The sequence below is a fragment of the Lathyrus oleraceus genome, chromosome 5 (assembly GCF_024323335.1).
Source record: "Lathyrus oleraceus cultivar Zhongwan6 chromosome 5, CAAS_Psat_ZW6_1.0, whole genome shotgun sequence".
Lineage (NCBI taxonomy): Eukaryota > Viridiplantae > Streptophyta > Magnoliopsida > Fabales > Fabaceae > Lathyrus > Lathyrus oleraceus.
Genome location: NC_066583.1, coordinates 515,847,684 through 515,860,833, shown reverse-complemented (window position 1 = coordinate 515,860,833; position 13,150 = coordinate 515,847,684). Strand labels below are relative to the sequence as shown.

The 13,150-nt window shown below is 35.3% G+C and overlaps 1 protein-coding gene across 1 annotated transcript; it reads left to right on the top strand.

Moving 5' to 3' along the window:
* Positions 1–7,990: 7,990 nt before the first annotated feature.
* Positions 7,991–10,217, top strand: LOC127085973 (uncharacterized). Its single transcript, XM_051026575.1, has 2 exons — positions 7,991–8,197; positions 9,391–10,217. The coding sequence occupies exon 2, from the start codon at positions 9,405–9,407 to the stop codon at positions 9,933–9,935; it is 531 nt and encodes a 176-aa protein (XP_050882532.1). The 5' UTR covers positions 7,991–8,197; positions 9,391–9,404; the 3' UTR covers positions 9,936–10,217.
* Positions 10,218–13,150: the final 2,933 nt, after the last annotated feature.

The following is a 13,150-nucleotide window of genomic DNA, read 5'->3' as shown; positions in this document are numbered from 1 at the left end:
GAAGCACGAATCCAGATGTAGCAAAGCTTATGATTGAGACATTGCTTGTATTCTTAGACATTGAAGCATTGATTGAGGAATACGGATGCACGATGGAAGATGGAAGATGGATGTATGAACATACGAATGCACGATGGAAGATGGATGTATGAATAGTGAAAAATGAAGGACGAAGATGAAGGATTAGGAAAACACGAACCCTAAATGGTTTATAACACAACAATTGAGTCTTAACTTGAATGGTTGCATACCTAACATGCCACCTCAACAATACTTAACATTTTCTCACCCTAACTAACGAAATGGACCAAATACTTTAACGAAAGAGAAATCAAGGTATCAATACATAACGTTTTTTAGATAGGGGACCAACAAGAAACTTCACTTAAAACTAAGAGACATAATGACTAATTAGGCATATATATATATATATATATATATATATATATATACACACACATCAACTCACAAGTTAATTGCAAATTTACAATGTTTAATACTTTTTAGCAACGTTCAAATTATATATTTCAAGATGAATTTTGAAATAATGTTGATAACTTCTAAGTTAGTGAAAGGTCGGTTCAAGGATTTTTTTTTAAATAAACAACTTTTTCAAAAAAATAAATTCCAAAAATAACCACATTTAAAAGAGGATGCGCCAGATGAATTGACGCATCCATTAAACATCAAGAGGAGGCATCCAAGGCATTGACACCTGCATTAGGCCCCTCAAGAGGAGACGTTAATGTCTCTAACGCTTACATGGTGCATGTTGTGTGCGCCAGATGAATTGGCGTATACACCACATGCACCATGCAGGCGCCAAAGGCATTGACGCCTCCTCATGAGGACCAATGCATGCACCAAGGACATTGACACCTCCTCATGAGGGGCCCGATGCAGGCGTCAATGTCTTGGGTGCCTCCTCTTGATGTTTAAGGGATGCGTCAGTTCATCTGACGCATCCTCTTTTAAATGTGGTTATTTTGGGAAAAAATTGAAAAATTGTTATTTTGGAATTATTTTTGAAAAAGTTGGTTATTTTTAAAAAATACACTTCAAGTCAGAAGAAATTGATTTTTTTTAAATAACAATTTAAAAAAAAATCGAAAATAACAAATAATTCAAAAAAAACAAAATAACCACTTTTAAAAGAGGATGCGTCAGATTAATTGGCGCATCCCCTAAGCAAGAAGAGGAGGCGCCAATAGCATTGGCGCATGCATTGACCCTCATGAGGAGGCGCCAATGTCCCTAGCGCCTTAGAGTTGTTTGTGGTGTGGGCGCCAATGCCTTTGGCGCCTGCACCCCTTGTATTTTTTTTTTAATTTTAATTTTGTTTATTTATTAAGTAAAAAAAAATAATGTAACAAAAAAATTTATTCATGTGGTAATAATTAGTTACATTGGACTGATAATAAACCAATGACCAGCCCGATCATAACGTCCCCATGTTCCACATCCAGGTGTGTTAGTTTACCTCTGAGGTCTCTCACGATTTTCTTGAGGTGTTTGAGGTCTTTGCGTGCTGACCTGATCAAACGATGGCTGGTGGGAAGGTCCAGCGGAAGTTCCAGCGGTATTTGACAAATGTGTCATCATTTGTTCCCAATATTTGGAGGGGCTCTGGTCAACGACGCTTCCGTAATGGAGTTCGGTGCCCATGTCATCGTAGTTAGGTCGTTGGGGTTGGGTGGATTGGGGACGGTATAGTTTCCCAAATTGGGTCATTGAATCGTTTTGGAAACGAAACAATGGTTTCTGGGGCGTACTATAGTTAAACAATGATTGGGTATTATGGTGATGAGATGTTTGGGTGGTCATTGGCGGGGGCCTACGATGAAGTGACCCATATGAATCATTTGGGCTATAGACAGTTGTGGTTGCGAGATTTGATTTTTGGTTTTGTGTTTGGGTGGGTGGTATGAATGGATTGTGACATTGGATGGTTGATTGTTGGGTGGATGACATGAACGGGTTGCGAGGTTAGGTGTTTGGTTGTTGTGTGTATGTGGTAGGTTGATATTGTGAGGTTGGTTGTTGAGTTTGGGTGGGTTGACATTGGTGTTGGGTGGGGAATTGTTGTGGGGCGTACGATGACGAAGTAAGTTGGCGAGGATCCATCAAATACCGCGACTCATATACAAATTTTTGAGTTGTTACCGACCTAAACCATACCATATATTGTTGAGTGGGTCTTGCACCATGGGTGACTGGTTCGTTTAAGATGTGTTGTCGTTGATTCCTCCATTGACGACACATCTCTTTTGCAAAGTCTCTCAAGTCAGAATAATCTCATTGTGCATCAAATATTTTTTGATGCCAATTCCCCAAGTAAATGGGAGGTTCTGGAATTTGTTTTAGCATGCCGAACTGCAGTTTTACCCGGTCACTTTGATACATTTCCACCGTAGTGAATCGGATAATCGGTGTCTTTGTTTTCCAAACGGAAACATCGTCATGGTTCACATCATGATAAAGACCCAAATATGGCCTCTAGATAAACTGTAAAACAATACGAAACAATTAGATGAAAAATAATTTGATAAATATTTTTAAATTAAAATATAGTTGTGTAGGAGTATTACATCGTCATGTCCAATGTGGTCCAATAGATTGCGATAAACTATAATAGTGTGTTTGGGACACCTATTGTAGTTCATCCCCCTTACTGACCACCTTAGATAAAAAAAAGTGAAAATTATTATTTACTGTTAATTATAATATAAAATATAATTAACTAAATGGTAAAGTGTTAGACTTACTTAGTTGCAAACGGGAACACGAATGAGTTCTCGTTTATCGGGGCGAGCGACGACATTTTTGACCAACCCTAAGCTTGTAGCAAATACGCACATGAAAAAAAGTACATGTATTCTTTTTTGAAGTTTTACACATTGCACTATATAGATGTACCAACACAGCTGAACTCCAACTATATATGCTTACCTTATTAATGTTGCGTAACAAAGGTAAATACATAATATTTACTGAATTACCTGTACTTTCTGGAAATAAAAAACTACCAAATAAAATCATAATATAAGACTGAGCTTTAATTATTTTCTCGTACTCAGTTGAATCTTCAGACAATACTATACTGGCATAATATTGTTTAAGGTATTTTAAATTTATACCTTGCCCCCTTGCTTGACCGGATGACTCTCCCTCAGTTTTGTCGTCTAACAAAGGGGCACCCAATAATTCATTGCAGATAGAGTTGTCTTGGTTAACTCTACCATTCACGTCCTTTCAATCTATACGGAGAGCCAACAACATATACACGTCCTCAAGTGTGACGGTACACTCACCAATCGGAAGGTGAAATGTGTGGGTCTCGAGTCTCCATCGCTCCAACAAAGTAAGAATGAACCTGTAGTCCACCGAGTACGAAACAATGTTGAGGAGATTTCCAAATTTACATCCTCTAATATATGGTTCTATTAAAGGAACGTGGGATACATATTCATGTACATGGCATCTAAATTGCTTCGGATCCTAATAACAAATAAGTAAGAAATGCAATAAGAAGAAGAAATATATAATACAAACATAGATAACAAAGGTATACGACTTAAAAACGGAATAAGTAAAAAAAGAGTGATAACATACAAATGCCGAGATATTCTCGAGTGTTCCTCTGTGTTCATCACCCATAGTTAACAGAGACATAATTTGATGTTGCAGAGCTTGAGTGTGGTAGAGAAATAATGTGGCAAAGAAAGATTATAGATGAGTAGTGTTGGAGATGGTTTGATATTGTGATATGAAAGGCTATTTATAGATGAATGAGATAGTAGGTTTACAACCTACGAAGCATGGGATTGGTTGCATGCAATGACAAGTAGACTAGATTAGGTAGAGTAGCCTTTGTCTTAGGCGTATGCATGTGAAGAATCACATGCAACGAAGAGGCGCCCTTCCTCTTGGTGCCTAGGTGTAAGTCAATGGAAGGGGCGCCCTTCCTCTTAGCACCTTGGTGTATTTGAATTGAAGGGGCGCCCTTCCTCTTAGCGTCCATGTTGCTTTATAGAGCCTAGGGAATGGGCACCTGTTAGGAATATTAGGGCACAAAGATTCTTTGTTCAGAGATTCCCTGGGCACATGTGTGTTCTTGTCATTCTTGTCACTGCATGTGGATTCTTTTCACTGCATGCATGGTCAAGTATGTACAGACGAACCAAGTGATCAATGTGTTCAATCTTTACGCTATTTAGGTTGTGTAGATCAACAACTTAGCAATGCATTCAATTTCTGTAAAGAAAAGAAAGTTAGATTTTTCAAAAATGTCTTCCACACAACATTACATAATCAGTGCCCATATCGAAGGTGAAATATTTGATCATCAGTTATTCGGTTTTTGTTTTCGAAACACAGAGGTAACTCGGTTTACAATAAATCGACGATCAAATTTTTCACATCTGAAACAAAGAATAGAAAAGAAATTGCAATGCAGTAATTTGGGCAAAATCATCTATAAAAATCCGGTTTGGTTTGCAGAAAACCAGGTGAAGTTTTATCAAAAGAAGATTCGAGATGATGACGATGTTCAACATATGTTTGTCAGTCACGAACAATCCGCTTATAACGATATAGAGTTGTATATATTACCACATCAACAACAAGTGTCTTAGTTCATTGATCAGTCACAAGTGTTTTGTGAGACTAATGACGAACAAACTGAGGTGAATGTTCACAATGATGAAGAAGAAGACGTCGAGATCATGGTTGATTCAATGGTGAATGCTGATGAGGAAGAGGAGCCAATACCAGTAAGTCATGTATACTGTTCACCCTAACACACGACAAGGTTGAATTTGGGTTCCGATGAACCTTCATCAGATATATGGTACAATTCTTATGTGCAAATGCAAGGATCTTTGAAACAAGGAGACACATTTCGCACAAAAGAATAATGTCTAAAAGCCATTAAGAAATTACACATGCAACTATCAACTGATTTCAGAGTTGTCAGAACTAACGGATTGAGGTATAAAATTTATTATCCGAATGAGCACTGCCTTTTTAAGTTGTCAGCTTCGTACCGGAAGAGGAACGAGTCTTGGGAGATTGGATCAATGGGTCCAAATCACACATGCATGTTGACAAACCCAATGCAGGATCATCGTAAATTAAGGTCTCAGCTAATATACGATGAAATATTGCCTGTCATTGGCGACAATTTGTCGTTAAAGGTGAGTATAATAATCTCGCATATTATGGTAGAGTACGAGTACACTCCATCATATAGGAAGACATGGATAGCTAGGACAAAGGCTGTTAAAAAAGTGTTTGGAAATTGGGAGAAGTCTTACAAACAACTTCCAAAATACATGTTGGCTCTAAAACAATATGCTCCCGGGACTATTGTCAAGTTGGAAACATTGTCCGCGTATACACCAGACGGGACGTGTGCTATTGGAAATGGAATATTCCACCGTCTCTTCTGAGCGTATCAACCATGCATCATAGATTTTTCTTTTTGTAAACCAATTATACAAATTGATGGTACATGGTTGTACGAGAAATACAAAGGAACGTTACTGATGGCAGTGGCACAAGATGGGAACAACAACATTTTTCCAATCGCATTTGCCCTAGTTGAAGGGGAGACTGCAGAGGGATGAAGTTTTTTCCTAAGAAATCTCAGATTGCACGTTGCACCTCATCCTAACTTATGTTTGATCTCCGAAAGACACCCTTCAATCATCAGTGCATATAATAACATTGATAATGGTTGGAAAAATCCTCCTTCGACGCATGTGTTATGTATTAGACATATTGCTCAGAATTTCATGCGGGAAATCAAAGATAAGACGTTAAGGAAGAAGGTTGTCAATGCAGGTTACACATTATCAGAACCTTCTTTCAAACACTACCGTGAAGAAATAAGATTGTCAAACGAAGATGCAGTACGGTGGATCGATAATATTCCATTGGAGAAGTGGACTAGGGCATACGACAATGGTCAACGTTGGGGCCACATGATAACAAATCTTGTGGAATAAATGAACTCTGTCTTTAAAGGCATCCGTAACCTACCTATAACCACTTTGGTGCAGACAACATATTTCAGGCTAGGTGCACTATTTGAAACCAGACGCTCAAAATGGAGTTCAGTGTTGCAATCTGGACAGTTGTTCAATGATGCTTCAATGAAATTCATTAGACATGAAGCTGCCAAAGCAAACACACACGTGGTTACGGTCTTTGACCGAACTAAAGGTTGGTATAGTGTTGTCGAGTCCATGGATCACAATGAGGGCATGCTGATGGGACAATACATAGTCGAACTAGATAAATGTTGGTGCGATTGCGGAAAGTTCCGAGCCTTTCGTACCCCTTGCTCCCATGTAATTGCGGCATGCTCAAAGGTTCGAAGGGATCCATCCTACTTGCTATCTAAAGTTTACAAAGTCGTCAGCCTTTCAAATATTTATAAATGTAGTTTTTCCGTAGTGGCAAAAGAGGATTATTGGCCAAAATATCAAGGGGACATCGTATGGCACAACAAAGTTATGCGAAGGAAGAAAAAGGGTTGCCCAAACAGCACCCGAATTCGAACTGAAATGGATACGACGAACAAAATGGTTAGACTATGTAGTTCATGCCGTCAGTCAGGTCACAATCGTAATAACTGTCCTAGTGTTGGAACGAGCACAACCAGATAAATTCACATGTACCTCTATTGCAATATATGAAAAACTAAATTTATTTTATATTAAACGTCTGTGACGAAAGTACCATTACATAAACAGTAACACAAATAATTATAACAACTAGAATACAAGAACTATGCAATTACAACCATCAAAACAATTTTGAACATGTAATGCATCATCCTACGAGCGTCTTGGTCGGTCTTAATATTCACTCATTCACGCACTTCTCCGTTTTGGTTGAACGTGGACACAAGCCATTGTATTCTTCTAATCCTTTCACCCTCTCTAATTTCTCCCTCTAACCAACTGTACAACGTCCGATTAAGACGTTCAAACGTATCTATGTTCCAAAGTCGAATCTGTACCGGAGCCGCAACGGCGGAAAATATTACATCAACATTTCGTTTCTGAATGTATGGAGACATTGTTAAAACAGAGAAATTTGAAGGTGAGTGGGGTTGAACTAGAGAAAATATGGTATTAGAAGATGATTTTGTATGAAAAATATTGCATCCAAGGCGTGACATTTATACAGAGTGGACATAAAATGCATGCATCAAGAGTGTTGGCGCCCACATGACATGACATGCAGGTGCCATAGGCATTGACGCCCACACCACAAACAACACTAAGGCGCCAGGGGCATAGGCGCCTCCTCATGAGGAGTCCAAATGCATGCGCTAATGTTATTGGCGCCTCCTCTTCATGCTTAGGGGATGCGCCAATTCATCTAGCGCATCCTCTTTTAAAAGTGGTTATTTAGGTATTTTTTTAATTATTTATTATTTTCGATTTTTTTATTTTAAAAATGGTTATTTTTAAAAAAATCAAAAAATTTCGTGATAACATTAGTTTTTATTAATATATCTAATTTAAAATTATAATAATATTATTTTATGTACAACGTCAAATTTTATTATAAAATTTATATATTAATGTCAAATATACTTTGATATTATCTTTAATTTTATATAATATTAAAATAATTTTGCATGTATTTATTAAAAAAATATTTTTGAATAAAAATTAATTTAATGATATAATATAATAAAATTATGAGCCCATTAATTTTTTAATTAAAAATAATTTTATATGTGATTTTATGTTTATCAATTTTCGCAGCCATATAAGTATCAACTATTTTTATCAAAGGAATCCTTAAACTCTATTTAAAATTGTAAAATTAAATTTAAATTTTAGATTTTATTAAATCATCAAATTATGATCTGACGGACACCAATGCTTCAAATGTTTGAGTGCATGCTTCATTGAGTCCAGCAAATCCAATTTTCTCATAACACTCATCTAACCCTCAATTTACCCACACCTATCCAAATCAATGGCCAAGATCCTCTTTCTCCCATAAATCAAACTCTAGCCTCACGATTAGTTTACTCTTCCCACAATCCTTTCCCTTTCATCACTCTCTTTCTCTCTCCTGCAGCAAAACGGCAAAACCCTCGTTGCCACCATCGTGTTCCCGTTACCGGCGACCGGAGTCATAACCTCCACCCTCTCAGTTTTCTCCTTCCTCGGTAAGTTCAACTAATTCCCTTTTTCTTCTTTGTTTTCCCCCCAAATTTGGACCAAACATTAGATTTCATTTTCTATAAATCATGAAATCAAGACTGTTTTAATGCATGCATTTCATCAATTGTTAAATCCCTAATCCAATTTAACTTCTTCATGATTAAATCCAGTTTCCCCCAAAATTTACTTCCAAACCTAATGATTTAATTTGATAACAGATGCTTACATTAAATGTATCCAAGTATTGTATATAATGTATTGAATTGGGATTGGTTTTTTGTTTGCTTCCTTATAATTTAAGGAGCCTTGTTTTTTTATGCTTGAAGAATTGTCGCTTTACAAATGCATTATGATTTCTGAGTTGCTTGAAAACTTTGCATTTTGAAGATCAAGTGATTAAAATGGAAGCATTTCGTGTTTGTAAAGAGCAAGAAATTTGTCATTTTCTGGGTTATATTTCAGAACAGTCCCTGTTTGAAAATTTGTTAGAAAATATTGAGGCTTAATTTTTAGTCATAGTCGATTGAAACATGATTCTTAGATGTATGTTACTGGTTATTCTGTTAATTTTTTCCGAGTATTGGTTGACGTTTTAGGGCTAAAAAGTTATTTTAATTGAGGAATGCGGCGCCTTCTGAAAGGTTTTTTTACAGCAGCCAGTGTAGTCAGTGTAGTCAAAGTTGCTGGTTCGTAAGATTTTATGTGCTAAGGATGCCGGAGAGTTCAACTATCAGAGAGAGATCATTTTCTTCGCCGGAGTAGGCAAGATCTGGCTTTTTGAAGCAAGATCATAAAAAAAATTGTTTTGGGTCTTTTTCTGGGCTTTGTATTATGATTTTATGTTTGTGTATGTGTGTGTAAGTGTGTGTATATATGTATGAAATTACCCTTTTTACCGTTGGTAGGATCTTACATGTTGTGCTAATGATCCTAGTTTTACTATCTTTCACAAGCCAACCAATCCTACTTAAGATCCCGTGCTTGACTACATTGAAAGTAGCCCTATCTATTGTTTAAGATTTTCTCCACTTATGAGTGATGATTCTATGAAACTAAACATATGATTCCATGGATTTTAAGATTTGTTCTGAATTTGTGAATACTTGGTTTGAATGGTTGTAATTAGAATTGCTGTACTTTTTACATTGACATAGTATGAACATTTGCCTGTTTATGACAGTTTCTATTCTGAATGCAGATAACCTTGAAAAAATGATTCTTGACAAATATGACATTGAGGAAACTCATTATGAGGTTCTCAATATTCAGGAAGATGCAGATTATGAAGAAATTCGGGCTAGTTACCGAAGTGCTGTACTCAGTTTACATCCTGATAAACTATTGAAGACATTCGATACAACCGACAGTAATCAAACAAGTACAGAGAGATTTCTCAGAGTACAAAAGGCATGGGAAGTTCTTAACGATTCAAGCTCTCGTGTATTCTATGATAAGCAGCTGCAAAGTTCACGGCGAGATGCCTTGGCTGCCGAAGTTGCAGAAGATTTAAGCTTACATGATATGGAAGCTGAAGATGCCGATGAAGCATTAGAACTGTTTTATCAGTGCCGGTGTGGTGATTACTTCTCTGTTGACTCGTTGGAATTGCTAAAAATGGGGTATTCTTTGTTGAGAGATGGAAGCAGTATATCTATACTCAATAGGGATACTTTACCAGGATCGGTGATTCTTCCCTGTGGATCTTGTTCGTTAAAAGCTCGGCTCGTACTCAGTGTGGGATAACCATTGAAATTATTGACATCTTTTAGTATTTGTATGGATAACCATTGAAATTATTAGTAATTTTTGAAGATAGCAAACTACAGAGTCAAGTGCATCTCCATTCAACTTAATCAAATAGATTGAATGATTCAAAAGAAAGTTGTTCCCCTATTCTTTTCTTATTTACTAAAGAATGATTGTTAAATTTTCATTTGGACAACCAAATACGCATTCCGTCTCATTAAAATGTCATATTTGAGTTAGGAAAAAAATAATAATAAATATTGCATTTATTTTTGCGTAGGACCCCTAGCTTTATTCTTATATTATCCTATATTTTGTAAAATATATCATTGTTTTTATATATTTTTAACTAATTTATTATTTTATTTTTTAAATATTTTTTAATTTTTATTTTCTCTTTCAAAGGATTTTACAAAATAGTTTTGATATTTAATTTTTAAATATTTTTTAACTTTTATTTTTTATTTTGTATACAGAAAGATTTTGCAAAAAAAACTGATAGTCAGGTTTTAAACATTTTTTAACTTTTATTTTTATTTTGTGTATCAGAAGATTTTGCAAAATAGTTCATGTAGTCAGTTTTTAATATTAACTATTATTGTGTATACGAAGACTTTACCAAAGAGTTTCAATAAGCTATTTTTAAATTTTTATTTTGTGAATCGAAAAACTTTGCAAAAGAGTTCGATATTCAACTTTTAAATTTTTATTTTGCGTACTTAAAGACTTTGCAAAACAATTTCGATAGTTATTTTCTAACATTATTTTTTTTTGTATCACAAGACTATGTATAAGAGATTTGCTAGTTATTTTTTAAATATTTTTTATCTTTTATTTTGTGTATCGGAAGATTTTATAAAAGAGTTTCAATGATCAGATTTTTTAATATTTTTTAATTTTTAATAAATTATTTATATGAGAGTATTTTGATAAAAATAAAATATAATGTAGGGAGTAAATTAAATGCAATTTCATTTAATTTTATGGAAAGAAAGTAAAAATTAATTATTTTCTTATATTTTAGAACAATAAAAAACTTTTTTTCTCTTATATTTTGAGACAACAAATTATATGTCATTAACAAATGGACACATTTTGAATTTTGAGTAAAAAAATTTAAAAACAAATTTAAAATAAAGAAACTATTTTCGTAACTAAGATGAAACATAAGGATTAAAACTATAAAAAATCTACAAATTGCATAACTACCAAATCTGCAAAGCCGGTCTAACTTCGTTTTCAGCAAACAACACGATGGGTTGAAAATTGCATAGCAGGGAAAACTGATTTACATGGGAATCTTTACATCCCAAAGCTACAAAATGTTACGGAGCCCTGCGATACTTTTCATGCAAATTTGAAGACGAAAGAAAAAATTAATTATTTGGTACTACAATGGGATCCACAAGATACTACCACTAAAGGTTCGCAAATGCAAAGTTTTGTACTAGAGCAACTGCAACCCTCCACAAATTTGAAGAATCTCAATATTTATGGATACGGTGGAACCAACTTTCCGAAATGGTTTGACGATTCTTCCTTTGGTAACATGGTGACTATAAGTATTGATAATTGTTACCATTGCTCACTAGTGCATGTTGAATTGTAATTTTTGTGTCGAAGTAGGTTGCTTAATAGAATAAGTGTCAAATCACCTAGTGTATTGAGTTGTGTTAGTGTCGAAGCATGTTACTTCAGATATGATTTCGACTTAGGCCTATTTTAGTAGTGTTAACTATTTGAGACTTTTATAGTTTTGGGTTTTGCCTTGAGGTCCAAATTAACCTAAATCTATAAATAGAAGGAGTAACCCTTATTTTTGTAATAAAGTGAATAAAGTATTCTTAACATTGTATTCACAGTATTTTGTAGTTGGAAAGTGAATAAGAAGTTTTCCACAATTTGTAGACAGAGAGAAACTCTCAGAATTTAATTCTTCTTCTCCTTCATCGTTTTTTTACTTTCTTTCTTTCTCCATTGTTCTTCTTTTCATTGCTATTGTGTGGGTGAAAACAATCTTGTTCATCATGATTGATTGAAATTCTCCATAGATTGTAGTGGATTTTCAACATCTTGTATCAAAAGTTCTGGTTGAAACGATTTGTGGGAAGAAAATCAGCATGACAACGAATCATCCAAACAGGCATTTTCCAACAAATCTTCTGATTCTCAAGAACAATAATTATGAGAATTGGTGCAAGCAGATAAATATTGTGTTCTGTTATCAAGATCTTTGGGATCTTGTGAAGGAAGGAGTAGCAACGCTTCTAGAAGCCACGACGAATCAAGAAAAGACTGCACATAAAGAATTGAAGAAGAAAGATTATAAAGTTCTCATTATAATCCATCAATGTATTGATGCAAATAGCTTTGAAATGGTTAGTGATGCACAGTAAGCGAAAGAAGCATGGGAAATTCTGGAGAAATCGTTTGGAGGTGCAGAGAAGGTGAAAGAGGTGAGGTTACAAACTCACAAAAGAACGTATTGCTTTAGATGAAAGGCAGACAAGAGTCACATTTAGTGTTACAATTGTCAAAGGTATGGTCACTATTCTAGTGATTGTCCAAAAAAGCAGAAGAATCAAGAAACTTATGCAAAATTGGTGAAACATGAAGAAGAAGAGACGTTGTTGATGGTTACAACAAGAGATGAAGAGAGATTCAAGGATCAATGGTACTTGGACTCAGGATGCTCATCACACATGTCTGGAAGGAAAGATTGGTTTGTCAACATAAAGCCCTCAATGAAGAACATGGTGAAATTTGCAAATGACAACACTCTAGCACCTGAAGATGTTGGTGATGTTTTGATTATGAGGAAAGATGGCAAGAGGTCAGTAATTTCAAATGTGTTGTAGATACCAGGCATGAAGAGCAATTTGCTCAGCATAGGGCAGTTAGTCGAAATGAACTACAAGGTGTCGATCGAAGACAAGATGATGAGAGTTCTTGACTCAAATGGAAGATTGACCTTGAAGGCTCAAATGTCTCATAATAGAACCTTCAAGATTGAGCTTAATGCGATGGAGCATAAGTGTCTTGCAACAGCAACCAACAGAGATGAATGGATATGACATTATAGACTTGGCCATCTCAAATTCAAAGACATCAGAGATTTGAAGAGAAGAAATATGGTTTCAGGATTACCAGAAATCAACATTCCAAACGAAGTGTGTGAAGAATGTGCGCAGGTGAAGCAACATAAGAACAAC